The following is a 17,858-nucleotide window of genomic DNA, read 5'->3' on the forward strand; positions in this document are numbered from 1 at the left end:
ACAATTTTGTAGGCGTTTTTTGCATGAATCATGATCTGAGTGTGTACCCAGTGAACCGGAACTTCAAAACACGGGAATGTTATGGGATGTTATCCTCCTTTTCAGGTATGTAATACGTGTTTTAAGTGTGTACCTATATGATGAAAACGATCTTTAAGTCACTTTAGTTTCAGAAAAAAGGCTATGGGAGATGAGTTGTGATGAGAAACTCGAGATTAAGCGATCATCGACAAGACATCGGGCTGCGTCGCCTACCTTGGCCTTGCTGTTGCGTCGCCGCACCCGGTGTCGAAGGGGGAAGTGAAGGCGAGAGGAGGGTAGAGATTTGGGCGCTAATGCAGTTTCGCACCGGCCGACTTCGAGCAAATTTCCCGATTTTCCCCACCAGAAATTATTCACAAATGTCATGGCAAGTCTCTTAGTCAAATTTCGAGGTCAATAGACACTATTCCGACAGCTCTTCCAAATATTTCGATCGGGAACTGCTGGCTGATTTTCGGCTTCGATCTCGACATCATGTCATTCTGTTCGAATCGCTTTGCTTTGCCTTTGCTTTGTTGTTGTGTAATTTTGATATGGACTGAAACATGAAGTTAGCGACTACATCATGTGAACATGCTGGAAACAAATTGCCGCAGGTGAATCGTTTGGTTGCTAACCCCAGTCCATATCACGTTAACAAATTACAATGAAGTACGCTTGTATTTTGTAACCGATTTTGCAATCGGCAACCGATTCCATTCGATTTCACCACAATCGGCAATCACTTGCCGATCTTCGATCATGCCCCTTGAAGGAAAAAATCGAAAATAAAAAATCGGCGTAGATCTGGTTACAGTGCGTGATCGCTCAGAACATATTTCAAGATTGTTTTTGAGGTGCTAGCTATTTAGAGGTCGCATTATTCAGGGAGAAAGACGCGGTATTATCTATGGCGATGTTTAAGAGGATAGATATCTTCTCTTCCAACTCATGGTGATAGCGGATGCCGCCGTGAACTTTGAAAGGTCGTATTACCGACGGAGCTCACTGCGTTACTCTCTTACATCGTTTATGATTATATACATTTTATTTTCAACCTCGTGGTGATAGCGGATGCTGCCGTGAACTTTGAAAGGTCGTATTACCGACGGAGCTCACTGCGCTACTCTCTTACCCCCTTTATAATGATATAAATCTTCTCTTCAACCTCGTGGTGATAGCGGACCCTGCCATAAACTTTTAAAGACTGTACTATTGACGGAGCTTATTGCGTTACTCTCTTACATCGTTTATGATGATATACATTTTATTTTCAACCTCGTGGTGATAGCGGACCCCGCCGTGAACTTTTAAAGATCGTGCTACTGACGGAGCTCATTGCGTTACTCTCTTACATCGTTTATAATGATATAAATCTTCTCTTCAACCTCGTGGTGATAGCGGACCCCGCCATAAACTTTTAAAGACTGTACTATTGACGGAGCTTATTGCGTTGCTCTCTTACATCGTTTATGATGATATTCATTTTATTTTCAACCTCGTGGTGATAGCGGATGCCGCTGTGAACTTTGAAAGGTCGTATTACCGACGGAGCTCACTGCGCTACTCTCTTACCCCCTTTATAATGATATAAATCTTCTCTTCAACCTCGTGGTGATAGCGGACCCCGCCATAAACTTTTAAAGACTGTACTATTGACGGAGCTTATTGCGTTGCTCTCTTACATTGTTTATGATGATATTCATTTTATTTTCAACCTCGTGGTGATAGCGGACCCCGCCATAAACTTTTAAAGACTGTACTATTGACGGAGCTTATTGCGTTACTCTCTTACATCGTTTATGATGATATACATTTTATTTTCAACCTCGTGATAGCGGATGCCGCCGTGAACTTTGAAAGGTCGTATTACCGACGGAGCTCACTGCGCTACTCTCTTTACCCCTTTATAATGATATAAATCTTCTCTTCAACCTCGTGGTGATAGCGGACCCCGCCATAAACTTTTAAAGACTGTACTATTGACGGAGCTTATTGCGTTGCTCTCTTACATCGTTTATGATGATATTCATTTTATTTTCAACCTCGTGGTGATAGCGGACCCCGCCATAAACTTTTAAAGACTGTACTATTGACGGAGCTTATTGCGTTACTCTCTTACATCGTTTATGATGATATACATTTTATTTTCAACCTCGTGGTGATAGCGGATGCCGCCGTGAACTTTGAAAGGTCGTATTACCGACGGAGCTCACTGCGTTACTCTCTTACATCGTTTATGATGATATACATTTTATTTTCAACCTCGTGGTGATAGCGGACCCCGCCGTGAACTTTTAAAGATCGTGCTACTGACGGAGCTCATTGCGTTACTCTCTTACATCGTTTATAATGATATAAATCTTCTCTTCAACAGCGTGGTGATAGCGGACCCCGCCATAAACTTTTAAAGACTGTACTATTGACGGAGCTTATTGCGTTGCTCTCTTACATCGTTTATGATGATATTCATTTTATTTTCAACCTCGTGGTGATAGCGGAAGCCGCCGTGAACTTTGAAAGGTCGTATTACCGACGGAGCTCACTGCGCTACTCTCTAACCCCGTTTATAATGATATAAATCTTCTCTTCAACCTCGTGGTGATAGCGGACCCCCCGTGAACTTCAAATTGATTTGAAAACGCTAGCTACCCAAAACATTTTAATAACATATTTCAAATCATCGTGCGTGCTTGCGTCTTCTACTTCATTTTAATTGCACTTGCGACTTTAAGATGATGCGTCGTAAGAGATCATTCCAATAATTCTAAATCGCTAGCACCTAAAAATACTTCTAAAAGATGTCCCGCCGATCGTTCATTAACCTGTGATCTATGAGAAATATTTTCATTTTATTTTCCTTTGCGCCTTTGCTCGGAAGATGCGTCTTTCGTTTATCTTTCTAATAAAAATCACTCGGTTTATTTTAAAGCAATAACACCTCAAAACCCCCAGGGGGCTTTAAAACATGTTCCAAACGATGGCGCATGTTGGCGACTTCCATTCCAATGCATTCGTCTTTGTGACTTTGTCAGGAAGATGCGCGCGACCGCGAACAACATTTTGATGTATTCCTTTGTTTTTAAACATCGCCGATTCGATTTTCGATTCGATTTCGATTTTAGAAGCTTAACTGCCGATCCGATTTTCGATCTGATTTTTGATCCGATTTACAACATTACCCATGCGAAGCAATGGTGACTGAGGATTCAAACAATGTCGTCGAGATCGAAATTCAACTGTTCCCAATAAATATTTACATATTCGGTAAAGCAGACTGGGTGTATCGACCTTGAAGTGAGATTGAGGGACATGCTATAAAATAGTATAACTTAGTTTTGTTAACAATATTTGGTGTGGAAATTTGCTTGGCTGTTGTGAAAATATTAGCGCCGAGATTTGGACCACTCGGCATCGCCATTGGAATACCGCCGCGTATCAATTTTTATGTTGTAACAGTCGCATTATTACTTTTCCTGCGGTAATGTTGGTATGGGGTGTCCATATCTCACACCCTTCAAACATTCATTATTAAAGGACAAGTCCACGCCAACAAAAAGTTGATTGGAATAAAAAGAGAAAAATCAAACAAGCATAACACTGAAAATTTCATCAAAATCGGATGTAAAATAAGAAAGTTATGACATTTTAAAGTTTTGCTTAATTTCACAAAACAGTTATATGCACATCCTGGTCGGTATGCAAATGATGAGACTGATGACGTCATCCACTCACTATTTCTTTTTTATTTCATTATATGAAACATGAATTATGCTAATTTACTCCGTTGTCAAGGGAAACAATGATTTATTCCTCCCTGAACATGTGGAATTTGGATGGTGTAATACTACATGGTTCAGTCAAGTTGGTCCTTATTGTCGAATATGTAAAAAATGAAAAATTGTATAATTAAAACAATAAAAAACAAAAGAAATAGTGAGTGATGGACATCATCGACTGACCCATTTGCATGTCACTGAGTTGTGCATATTCACTGTTTTGTGAAAAATAGGCAAAACTTCAAAATGCCATAACTTTTTTATTTTACATCCGATTTTGATGAAATTTTCAGCGTTATATTTGTTTGATTTTTCTCTATCTATTCAAATCAACATTTTTCTGGGGTGGACTTGACCTTTAAGGTGGTCTTCAATTAAATGATTTTTACCATAAACCACTGTGAAAGATGTGGACATTGCATTGGGTGTCCAAACATTGCGTCTTTCACGGACATTTATAAATAGATCTACACATGTATCTATCTGGCTAAAATTCTTTCACAGAATATTCACATTTTAATATTTTTAGAAAACCAATTCAAATAATAGCTACCAAATTGATTGCAAGATTTTAAATAAAGATTATTGATGAAAATGTGTTGTAGGTCAAGGGATTGTAGGTCACTGGTACTGCGAACTATTCCGATTGACGAGTTCGTTATGTGCTTGAAAACCGTTTTGAAAATGTGTGATATTTAAATGAAAAGTAGAGCTCAAAAGGTTAGATTTAGATCAGATGGATGGCAAAACGTCACAGAAACGGTCAGTACCGGTAGTCCGGTACCACGTTTAACTCACATTTTTTATGATACCTGCTGTAACCGCTTGCAAAGAGATGATGTCCTGATGCTTGTTGTGAAGTTCTGATTTTGGCTAGAGTGGGGGGGGGGGGGGCATACCAACAGTGACTAATTTGCCAATATTTTGTCAATATTTATGAATACTGATCACATCCTAAGGATATTATAGGGTGATTTTATGTTGCTTTTTTATGGTAATGATGTCAGATTTTAAAGATGTATAATGTCAGATTTCAAAGATGTATGATTTGTTCATAGGTAAAATTACCATCCGCAAAGTACAAATGCTAATTTTAGACACAATGCTATACCTTATGAAACCTAAATCCAAGCCATGCCAAGGCGGCAAAAAGTTTTTTTAGTTTGGAAAAGGCATTTTGAAAAAAAAATGCCGTGGGATGGAGCTTTTCTATCTCAATCAGATGCTAGGGTTCATCAAACAAGTTTTGTAAAATCTAACCAGAAACTCTCCTACCGTGTATTTTGCCCCTGATAATTCTATAAGTACATGGATTGTACACTACATGTAGTCTGCTGGACAAACCCTTCACTCAAGTTTAGTGAACTGAAGGCTCTCAGCAAGTTCTGTATGTGCTAGTCTTTGCGTGGAGGCACACTTGTTGATCAAAGTTCCAATCAGGGTCTGTCTGTGCCTGCAGACTACATGTACACTACCAGTCACAATACTTTGACTCAATATTACCAGACCAGTATTTAATGAGTCAAAGAATTATGACTGGTTGTGACGTGATATTTTCAGTTCAATTGGTCATCAATAGGATTGAGGAATTATGTTTTTATTTTTATTTCTACAGTTAGCTCACTTCTTTCGCTAATTTCTCTCTGTATTTCCTTCTTTCGCTAATTTCTCTCTGTATTTCCTTCTTTCCTTTTCTTTCCATTATGTAGATTTAGATGTGTAGTCTTATTCAAAGTATGTAAAATATGATACACTTATCGTATCCTTATTGAGGACCTTGTCTTGACAAGCCTAGCTTTTTTAAGGTCTCCTCTTTCCAAATGTGAAATTTTGTGTAACTTTTGTCCCCGTAATCCTACTCTGTAATGTAAGTGATATGATTTGTGTAACAACCTCAATGTACATGTACTGTATGTTTAGCGCTGACAATCTACTTTTATCTTGCTATTTATTTTATTATCATTTGTTTTGTAACTACCATGTATGAATGTTTTTGTCAGGCCTGTTTTTGTGAAAGGAAGAAATAAATGAACTATGAACTACATGTATGAACTTTGTTTCAGATCACATTGCTGATGAACTCAAACTTCAACATACTGTAAAGGTATTAAAGTCAAAGATAAACAAACCCAGGCCATACCTCGTCAAGTGAAATCTTCGAGTGATGAAGGGACCGAAGAAGCGACTGCGGTGATGTCTACGTTGTGCCCTGATGCTCTTAATGATACCACCAAGGAAACTAGGTACAGATTTCTAACGTTTAGTCATCAAACTATATATAAATTTCAACCAAAATAAATCAATTCCTTTAAGAATTTGCATGAAAAGGCTGGAACACTCTTGATCATTTGCATTTATCTTCAAGTACCGACTGCATGTACTTTATGCATAATAATCTCAGAACATGGTGTTATCAGGGTTCCATTCAAATCCGGATGCAATGTACATTGAAAAGATTTTAAAAGAAAATGAAACCCTTGGAACTAGTAGGCTTGTGTCGAAAAAGAAAAATCGAAGAATAAGAACAAAGAAAGTTTGAGAAAAATCGGACAAACAATGAGAAAGTTATGAGCATTAGAATATTGCAATCACTAATGCTATGGAGATCCTCCCATTGGCAATGCGACAAGGATGTGTGATGTCACATGTGAACAACTTTCCCTTTGATGGACTATAAAATACCCTCAAAATGTCTCTTTTTGCTTTTTCTTACGGTGATACAAACACTATCCATGATTCTTTAAAAATCTGTATTACATGCCCTCCTATAGAAAGAACACATGATCTACTGATAGATCTGATAAAAGAGGCAATTTAAGTGAAATATATGCTTAAGTAATGGGGAGAGTTGTTCACAAGTGACGTCACACATCTTTGTCGCATTGCCAATTTGAGGATCTCCATAGCATTAGTGATCGCAATATTCAAATGCTCATAACTTTCTCATTATTTGTCCGATTTTTCTCAAACTTTTGTTGATCTGTTTCTTTGATTTTTCTGTTTTCACACAAGCTATCTTGTTCCAAAGGTTTCATTCTCCTTTAAATTCTTTCTTCTAATTCTTCTTCTGTCCTTCATAGTTGAAGATCAACACTCTGCAGAGTGGTGTGCAGTCGCTAATGCTCAAACAGACTTCAAGTGTAATGAACTGCATTATCAGTGATTTTATATTTCTCTTTATAAAGATAAAATTAATTTGATAATGATAATAATAATAATATTAACGCAGTTCTTGTATAGTGCATATCACATTATGTCATGATGTCCCTATGCGCTTCCAAAGTACTTGGATATTATGCAAGTTGGGTATCCTTATTTCTTATTTCCCATTTGCCCCATATTTCTGATCACTCAGTACTCTGAAAGTCTTTACGAGACATGTGTACAGTAAAAAGAGAACCATCATATTTGCTGGCAGAGATTTCTTCATGCCTGAATCATGTAAAATCAAAGAAGAGCTACGATTGTCGGTCCCGTGACTGCTTTAATTTCAAACAGGATTCCTATTAAATACACAAATATAGGATTGGGAAATCATAGCTAGGATTTAATTTCATTTCAACAGTTTCTTTAATAAGCAGTGTATGCACTCATTCAATTTTTCATTCGTACTTTTCAGATACCATGAGCATTATGGATTGTTGTGGAAGTTAAAAGCCACTGTAGAAAGTCTGCTTGCTGCCAATGCCTCCAATGTTTGGTCGATGTATGGTGGTCTCAATCGACTGGCCAACCAACTTGATGTAATATTAAAACATGGCCTTAAAACTGATGCTGTAAGTTCATTGTTTATGCTTTTTGTTTATGTTTTTTTTTACTCCTTATCCTTATGATCCTTCTGTTCTCACTCCTACATGTATGCCTCTTCCTTCTATTCCTACTTTCATTTCTCTTCCTCTTAATATCTTATCTTTTAATCCTTTCTCATCTCTTCTCCTTTTCCCTTCTCTATTTCTTTTTTCTATTTGTTTGTTCTTCCTCTTCTGCATCTACTACTGATAAAAAAACACTAGTTATTGAACTTGTGAACGATAGAATGGAAAAATAACAACAAATAAAAGAATGAATGTGTGGATTTATTAGCAAATGGATAGATTGATGAATAAAAGAATGGGTGAATTAATAATAATAAAAAACTACTTGCACATAAAATGTTTCCTTGGAAACATACCGACACATACACAGATTGAAATATGTTTTGTCTCCTTTACACTGTAGTGCCCTGCACAAGACTACTGGAATTTTGTCTTTGGACTGCGCCGTATCCAACCAGTGCTGGCGCCCTCTATAGACCAGCTCAGTCGACGGGCAGAGCAGGAGGGTCGCATCAAGGGGTTGCTGTGGTTACAGGATAGTCTTGAGAACCATACTCTCAGTTTCCAGCTCAGGATGTTAGTCTCAGAAACCAGTCACCTCAGGGAATTCTACTCAGGTTAGTATGAGGAGCGAGTAGTGTGTGGATGCGTGATTTTACAGTATGTGTTTCATTGTACTGGAAAATTATATAAACTTGTTTTGTTCAGAATATTATTACTAACATAGCGCAAATTATAATTAAGTCTCTTAGCACTCTAAAATGGTGGAATGAGAAAGATACACAAACATACACAAAAAAAGAGAAAGCAGTCATATTGAAACTACATACATATAAAAATACACATTTGAGACTTAATTTAGACAGCTACCTAAAATGCATCTTTCAGGAGGAGAATTTGAATTTATCTTTGGAAAAGGTAAGACTTTATAACATAGACTTGAATGGATCAAGTGACGAACATTCTTTAATATTATCAAGATTTTGTTCCATTGATTAGGGAGTTCATATTAAAATGCTCTTTGCCCATATGATATTGTGCTTAGATTTCTAGGGACGAACGACTTTCTGGAACTTGAACGTTGCTGCCTACATGCATGTAATTACGTATGGTGTACTTATACCACCAAGTTTCATTTTGTTAAAGTGCATTTTTCATGGGGCACTCAGGCAAAAGATTTATGAAGGATCATGTGAATGGTACAAAGTGACAAAGTCCAACCTTCACATATCAAATTATTCAGTATAAATTGGAAAGCAGTCTGACGTTTTGAGCCCCATCGCTCTTTATAAGTAGTACCTATCCATCAAAGTAATACTGTGTATCAAAAATAAAGATCACTATTGCTGTGCAGATACCTCTTACTAATTGTGATATTAACAAAGGGGATAAAGTCCAACTTTGTGTGTACGCACACTAAACTGAAACAATGCATGCATACCGGAAATGGAAGGTCAACTGAAGAACACTTTGATGTGTCCTACCGTTAATGTGTGAATGAATTATTGTAAGTTTGTGTGTAGACAACTCACTCTGAAAGGTACAGTACAATCTACAATAAACATACTCTGTACACATGTACTGAACATTCCCAACAGGAAAATTGATTATGGTAATTACATTTTCATTGTTCTTTAATTATGATTTTTTTTCTGTTCCCTTTTTTTTTCTAGGGTGGATTGGATTGTAATTGTTCAAAACTATAATTAAATATGGTAATTAGTGCATTTTTATCGTTCTTTAAATAAAGTTTTGTATGTTCACCTTTTTTATTGTCCTTAAAGGTATATTAGAATGTTTGAAGTGGTACAAAGTACAAAGTGTACAAAATATCATGGTACAGCAATCATGTAGAATGGTACATAGAAGAAATATAATTGAAGCACATAAAGAAAATATGACTTTGCCATTACACTCTATGTTCATACATGTACAAGTCCCTATTCTAGGACTTTGTAGGCCTTTTGTTTATCCATATGCCATACACACATTATCATTACCAAAGTGCAGCTGACCTAACCTTTGGATCCACTGTACACGTGCTGTAGCCGCTAGCGAGCATCAGCCATACCCCCATACCCCCCCCCCCCCCCGCCACTGTCGCCACACAATATTAGGAAAAGACTTATGTTGATTATGTAATGATAGATTACAATGTTTTATATATATATACATGTATGATGTAGGTTGAATTGATAAATAGTTGAGCCCTTTAATAGAGTAGGCTACCTGTTTTCAATTTCATATACATGTACGTATTTTCCAAAGTGTAGACTGTATTATCACTAGCTCAGTAATTATAGTGTGATGATATGCTCGATTCATGGCCCTGGGAAGCAGGGATGCTGGGGATGCTAAAGCCTATTAAAGCAATCCCCAAGATTTTTCTTGAGGTGCTGAGTATGGTGTTTATACACCGTACGTATCACCCCCTTGAAATAAGATTAGTATGCTGCAGTGTATAGAAAGTTATGAATTTAAAGGACAAGTCCACCCCAACAAAAAGTTGATTTGAATATAGAGAGAAAAATCAAACAAGCATAACAAATTTCATCAAAATCGGATGTAAAATAAGAAAGTTATGACATATTCAAGTTTTGTTTAATTTCACAAAACAGTTATATTCACATCCTGGTCAGTATGCAAATGAGGGAACTGATGACATCACTCACTCACTACCGGTATTTCTTTTGTATTGTATTATATGAAATATGAAATATTCCCATTTTCTCCCCATTGTCCAGTGAAACAAAGTTTTATTCCTCCCTTAACATGTGGTATTACCATTGTTTTATCATTTAATTGTTCAGTCAAGTTGGTCCTTATTGTCAAATCTGTAAAAATTGAAATACTGTATAATTCAAACAATATAAGAAATAGTGAGTGAGGGACATCATCGACTCTCTCATTTGCATGTCAATGAGTTGTGCACATTACCATTTTGTGAAAAATAAGCGAAACTTTAAATTGTCATAACTCTCTTATTTTACATCCGATTTTGATGAAATTTTCAGCGTTATGCTTGTTTGATTTTTCTCTATTGAATAAAATCAACATTTTCTTGGGGTGGACTTGACGTAGTGACTGGTCACCACTATAAACTGTATTTTCTGCTATAAACCAAATGTTACAAAATATATTCCAACCATACATAATTAAAATAACTTTGTTTAAATCTGAAAATAGGCCTACAGATAGTGGTCCTATTATTGGAAGTAGCCACAGTATGGAGGTCTATACATGTACACTGTAAATGATGGATTAGTTGTTGTTTTGGTGTCATGGTCATGACTGTCATTAAATTTCTGTACATTCTGTGTGACTGCACGGTACAGTATAGAAAATCATGTACCAAACCCTGACCCCAGAATTAAGTTCAATTAAAATGGATACAAGTTTTGAGGTTAGGTGTTATTGGATTACTTGTTACAGGAAATTATCAATTTTAACACAGTCTCAGAGCAGTGTATTTTGGTAATTTGCATTGCTGCCATATTAAAATTGTAAGGTAGCATTTGCTTAACTTGTCATTTATAAGTAAACACTGAACGATGTACATTGTATGTTGGCCTACATTTCTTGCTAGTCTGCTGTTTATACCCCCTTTACACCAGATGAAGTTTCCTCTACGTTCTTGAAGTTCGGAAGCAAACCAATGTGGCACCAGCTTCGTTTATGCCCCCATTACACAGGAGGAAGTTCCCGCTACGTCCTTGAAATTCAGAAAAAATGGCAGGGACGTAGCGATCACTTCCTTGTTTTCGAAAAATATGAAATCGTCCCGTGCATGCTACGTCTGCGCTACATCCTTGATACGTTCATGGTGCGTTAGTGGTGTTCTTTTCGTGTCCGCTACGTCTATGTTACGTCGATGGAGCTTTTAGTACTCGATAAGAAGGTCCTTTAGTGCGTCAGTACTACGCACTGCTCAGACGGCGCTCCCGCTATGTGGACTTTGGACATGTTCAAAGTCCACGTAGCGGAAAATTTGTCTCTGGAGATCATGCAGACTATGACACGTCAATAACAGTTCTCGCTACGCTCTCAGTACGCTGCAGCAGTTCCCACTGCGTCATGGCCATATTTCTTTGACGTGGCGAGAACTGCATGGACGTAGCGTTGGTGTAATGGGGGTATTAGTGTACAATTGCATATTGTACAGTGTACACATAAAGCAAGAATTTGGAATGTCTGGATTAAAAATATTCAAGGAACTTGAGTCATCTTCAATGGACCTTAAAGATATTTATTTTTATTGTTTCCCTAAGATCTAATTAATATTTTGAATAAAAATATCAATTTTTAATTACCATATTTATTTATCAAATGTAGGGGAGATCGGGGTTAGTTGGAACGCGGGGTAAGTTGAAACATTGTAATTTTCTTTAACGCCTGTAAAATAAATTTATGCAATACTGCCCTCAATTTACTGCTATTAATAATACAACAGTTACAGGCGTTGAAGAAAATTACAATGTTTCAACTTACCCCGCGTTCCAACTAACCCCGATCTCCCCTACATAGTATGTGTAATGTAAATATATATTAGAATAAAAAAAGAATGCCTGAAAAGCTGAAGTCACCTATATTTTAAATTCTGAACCTATCTTTGCAAACATGCATGTATCACCCCCAAAACCACACCCCATTTCCCTTGTATACTACAGTGATCATACGAAACCACTATTTCCCTGAAAGACAGTGAAATTGAATTGGTATACAGTACATTGTGTCCAATGTTTATATGCAATACCAATAGAGGAAATATTGAGTGTCTATTCTGGTATTTCCTGCCATTGATCTTGTACTGGAAGGAAATGAGCTCATCGTAGGAAGACATGAAGGAAGCCTTTGATCTTATTCTCGAGCCTATCCACATCTGAATTAATATTTATCCATGACAAATTCATCAAAGTTATCAAAACTTTATTCACAGTCTGTAGAGTTACACTGTAGACAGTGCATTTTCTTGATACATTATACATGTCTGTGGCTGTTTTCCACTCTTCTTCCCAATTTTGTCTATTCAATTCAATTCAATTCAATTCAATGTTTTATTCAATTCCAATAAAAAATCAATACAGAGTATAGAATACAGTAATAACAAATACAATGTGCAATAATAAGGCAAGAAAATATAAGGTACATGTAAAACAAGTATTAAACAGATACAAATGACAATAGAGAGATACAATATTGGAATTAGGTGGTCATAAAAACCTATCAAGGTTTGTTGAGATAACCACCCTTACATAAAAAATAAAATAAGCCAAATTGAAATTACAAATTTGATAAAATGCTCATTTAAAATTTAATTCAATAACTGAAATCATTTGATAATACATGTACATGTAATACTATAAACATAAGTTAAAACACGTTTAACCGCACAAACCCAATACATAAACACACAAAGGCAGTAAAAATCCTTGCTTTCACACACTATTGATTAAATATAGTTTCAATTTCCTGCTAAAAGCGTTCGTTGAACGGATTGATCTTGTGTCTACATGCACATTACAATTCTTTTTGACAAGAAGTGATTTTGTTGTAGGTTACTAGATTGGTTTGTTAAGTTCTTGCATGCCAGTATATTTATTTTACAACGAGACCTGCTTACAATATCTTTATTTACCTGAAATATTGAATTCGATTTAATATTAACATTTAAAAAAAAACATCAGAAAGGAACACTGATTGTGACGGATGATTATTCTTTTTAAAATTCTTATTTAATAGAACTTTATCTGTACATCCATTTACAAGAAAGTGGATATTTTTTAATCACAAATATGAAGAGTTGTTACATTGACTGTGTACATGGCACAAATATTCACCTGCCCATTTAAAAAAAAAATAATTTACTTTAATTTTTGCCAAGTTCCATTTTTAAAAATGAGAGAAAATAAATCTAATTGTAGCTCAAAGTAGGGCTTCATCAGGAAATGATAAGTTAAAAATCAAGTAGATTGCTGCGCAAACCATTCACTCGAATTAAGGGCCTGAATGTGCAGCCTATGATGCCTTGTGTACTGAAGGCCCCAAACAGCAAGTTTGTGTTAGTCTCTGCGTGAAGACCCTCTTGTTCAAAGTTTCAATCAGGGTCTGTACCTGCAGACTAGTAACACAGTGTGCTTCATGTAAGCGCCAAGCATATTAAAGCACCACGTGTCCAGCTGTAAAGCGTGAAACCTGGCAAACTTGAAAAAAAGGGTACCTTTAAGAGCAGATTTAAAGATAATATTAAACAAACTACTTTTATCAATGATGACAAGTAAACTTTTATCAATGATGACAAGTAAACTTTCATTCAAAGTTTAATTTGCCCTTAAACGGAACAACAACCAATGACACTTTCCCCTTAATCACTTTAAAAATACTCTTTGGAAGTAATTACATTCGCTCTAGGAATCAGTTTCACATCGCTTACCTTTAAGTACTGATAAATCTTGCATGTACCAAAGAGCAGTGATCAAGATAATTATTCACGAGTGATGTATGTGTAGTTTATGTAGTGTCTCTGTAGTACAATTAATAGTTGCAGGTATTGTGTGAGATTTTGCCATACTGTACATGTCAGGACTGCAGGTGTACATGTACATTGATCTACTGTCCAGGTACAGATTATTAGTGGGTAAGATTCAGAATAATATTTCTGTTACAGTTTATATTTATCTCTGCCCTGCTGCAGATAAAGTTACGTAAGTATGCACATGTATACATGTCTTCAATGCACTCGTCTTGATTTTTTAAAGACGCGTTTGATAACAACTCTTTCAGCAAAATTTGGTCACTTGGTAGGTGTTTCATATTTTAATAAAACTCTTTGTATAAAGTTATGAGCGTCTTTACAAACGACGGGTGATCCTTTCTTGTGGTAAGTGATGCACCAAATTCCTACGAGAGGGTCACAAGTCGCTTTTAAAGTTGCAAGGGAGTGATATACCAAAGACCTTCATGTACATGTAAGTACTGGATGGCACACTCGTAGTCACTGCATAGGAGATTGTAGTTCATAAGCTTCTTGGGGAGTGAGAGCGTAAAACCAACTGGATGGGACACCTTCGCTCACTGATTAGGAGATTTCAGCAAGAAAGAGGGCAGCAAGATTTGTTTTTTTCCATTTTCCTACATGTCAGGTAATGTACTAAAGACATACATGTACATGTCCATTGTTCATATCTAACGTATAAAGCGCGTACAGATTTATTATTACCTTTTTAGTCATCGGATTCAGTCAGTCATTCCCAAACAGAGTGTATGCACACCCTCTACTCCCTGGAGAGTTATCAAACGATTTGCCATTGAGGCACGTACACAATACTGGACACGCTACAATGACTTTCACATGATCCCTACTAGGGACCCATTTAGCACCTGGGTGGAGAGTTGCAAAATGTGGATGAATGCCTTGGCAAAGGATGCTAGACTGGGGTGGGATTCGAACACACAACCCTCTAATTACAAGGCGAGGGTCACAACCACTACGCCACTAACATTTCAATCCCTTCTTTAAAATAGTGCGCTAAAAAGTGTATATTTTGTTTGCTATTCTTCTCTCATTGTTCAGATGATGCCTTCCTGTGCAGCACAGCACATTCATCGGCCTTAGACATCCTGTTACAAGCTGTAGAGCAGAACAATGCCCGTCTGCTGGCTCAGGTCAATCCTAACTTGGTAAGTAACTGACCTAACACCAAACACCATGTTGTGTACTTGTCTATCATATATGAGTTATGCTGCTCAAAACTTGCTTAGGGGCGTTACGTAGGGCGCTTAGACATCCTGTTACAAGCTGTAGAGCAGAACGATGCCCGTCTCCTGGCTCGGGTCAATCCTAAATTGGTAAGTAACTGACCTAGCACCAAACGTCATGCTGTGTACTTGTCTATCATATGAGTTATGCTGCTGAAAACTTGCTTAGGGGCGTTACGTAGGGCGCTTAGACATCCTGTTACAAGCTGTAGAGTAGAACAGTTCCCATCTCCTAGTCCTGGCTCAGGTCAATCCTAAATTGGAAAGTACCGGACCTACATGTAGCACCAAATACCATGATGTGTTCTTGTGTATCCTATGAGTTATGCTGCTCAAAACTTGCTGAGGGCCTTACGTAGCCCCCTTAGATACCCTGTTACAAGCTGTAGAGTAGAACAGTTCCCATCTCCTAGTCCTGGCTCAGGTCAATCCTAAATTGGAAAGTACCGGACCTACATGTAGCACCAAATACCATGATGTGTTCTTGTGTATCCTATGAGGTATGCAGCTCCAAACTTGCTTGGGGCCTTACGTAGCCCCCTTAGATACCCTGTTACAAGCTGTAGAGTAGAACAGTTCCCATCTCCTGGCTCAGGTCAATTCTAAATTGGAAAGTACCGGACCTACATGTAGCACCAAATACCATGATGTGTTCTTGTGTATCCTATGAGGTATGCAGCTCCAAACTTGCTTGGGGCCTTACGTAGCCCCCTTAGATACCCTGTTACAAGCTGGAGAGCAAACAATTCCATCTCCTGGCTCAGGTCAATCCTAACTTGGTAAGTAACTGACCTCGCACCAAACACCATGCTGTTTACCTTCAATATTCCATGAGGTACATTTATTCAGCTCAAAACTTGCGTTTTAGGTGCCACCCAAAATCAGTATTTCAGCAAATATATCATTAGTCTTCTGGAAAATGACTTTTGCCAATATTATTGGTTAATGTAGCAAGTGACTCTACATTAAAGGACCCAAAATTAACACAAATTGCTTCAAATTAGTTTGAATTCTATTTCAAATCTTCATGTTCTTGCTGTTACTAAATTTACATTTGAAACAAGGAATCTCTAGGCAAAGCTGCTATACATGTAATTGTGAATGAATTATCATATAATGCATGTAATAGAAAATAATATCCCATGGACTTTGATTTCCTGGTTGTGTTTTCATCTTTTTAAAATGTTTTTTGTTCTTCAATCTTTTTTCTCCAGCTTCAAAAGTGTCCTTCCTCTCGAGGTTCTGTAGTTTCACTGGGAAGCCCAAGGCTGTCCAGAACTCCCATTATGTCATTAGAGCAAGATATCACACCAAAGCCTAATCACCATGCTTCCGACTCTCTCCTCTTTGCCTCCCCGAAGACTGAATCAGTGGTCCTCGGGACATCGGAAGACCAGGCCTTTGGACAGAGTCGCGACATTCGCAGGAATTCGGCCAAAGAGGCATTGAAAGCATTATTAGAAGGATACCCCACTGAGGGGTCCAGCGTTGTAGGTGTTGCAACGGGCAACAGAACTGAAGCGTTTGCGACGGATCCGCTTTTGAATCGTCCTGCGATTCCAATCACGAGGGAGAGTTTCCAAAGACCGCACGGTCTTCTGCGTGTGGAGAGTGATACTGCCCTCCTGAAGACGTCTGTGTCAAGGAGAAAATTTGACGAGAATGATAATCGGTTCTCTGCCAAGCGAAAGGGCTCTAGTGGGTTAGCGCAAAACGGGAACAGTGATCTTTCGCTGAGTTCCGAGAGAGACAGAGGTATGTATTGGGAAGATGCAGGAGATACAGAAGATCTAGATGATCAAAGTGACAACAACGACATCCACAGTAAATTAGTGTTCACGTACGACAACTCACCTTCTTCCTCAAATTTTGCCAGAACGCTGGACTCGTCCACGGAGGAAATACCATCTTCCAAGAGCGCCACTTTGCTTTCATCGGAATCTGGTGCAGGCAACAGTCTAGAGCCAGGATATCGGACTAAAGATACCAAAAATGGAAGCTCGCTAAATTCAAGCCACCATTCTCTTCTGCATTCCAGCAGCGAACAACTTCTCTTTTCCGAGGAGGAGGAAGACCAGTTTGGTTTCCTGGGTGAAGTCGCACGAAGAGGGCGCCAGTTGAAGCCTCTCCACCGGCGGAACAGTGAGGAGCTAGATGGGGCGACACCGTCCCCACCTCCAGTCCAGCACAAGTACCGGAGACACACTCGCTCTATGTCGGATCAAATCTCCAACGTGAGAGGAGGGTTTAAAGACTCTATGAGAGACTCTGTTCCAGAGAGAAAAGTTTATAATGGAAAGAGGTCAAAAGATGATATTTATTCGTCTTCTCTTCCGTCTGAACCTCTTACGGCAAGACGAGTATCAGATGTTGGTAAGTGCAAAATTACTCTTCTTTTCAAATTCAGTTTTAAATTCTCAGTTCAAATCAAAATTTATTTCAATTTCAAATTTCAAGCTCATTTCCATATTCAAATTCAAATTGAAAC

The 17,858-nt window shown here is 37.8% G+C and overlaps 1 protein-coding gene across 2 annotated transcripts in view; it reads left to right on the forward strand.

The window, feature by feature from the left end:
- LOC129278826 (run domain Beclin-1-interacting and cysteine-rich domain-containing protein-like) overlaps nt 1–17,858 on the forward strand; it is a 46,409-nt gene continuing 28,551 nt past the window's right edge. For both annotated transcript variants that reach the window (XM_064111014.1, XM_064111015.1), the window contains exons 1-6: nt 1–105; nt 5,864–6,043; nt 7,420–7,576; nt 8,019–8,232; nt 15,186–15,292; nt 16,585–17,743. In XM_064111014.1, coding sequence (XP_063967084.1) covers nt 5,994–6,043; nt 7,420–7,576; nt 8,019–8,232; nt 15,186–15,292; nt 16,585–17,743 — 1,687 coding nt within the window. In that variant the 5' untranslated portion in view covers nt 1–105; nt 5,864–5,993. The remainder of the gene's footprint in view (nt 106–5,863; nt 6,044–7,419; nt 7,577–8,018; nt 8,233–15,185; nt 15,293–16,584; nt 17,744–17,858) is intronic.

The sequence above is a fragment of the Lytechinus pictus genome, chromosome 16, assembly GCF_037042905.1.
Source record: "Lytechinus pictus isolate F3 Inbred chromosome 16, Lp3.0, whole genome shotgun sequence".
NCBI lineage: Eukaryota > Metazoa > Echinodermata > Echinoidea > Temnopleuroida > Toxopneustidae > Lytechinus > Lytechinus pictus.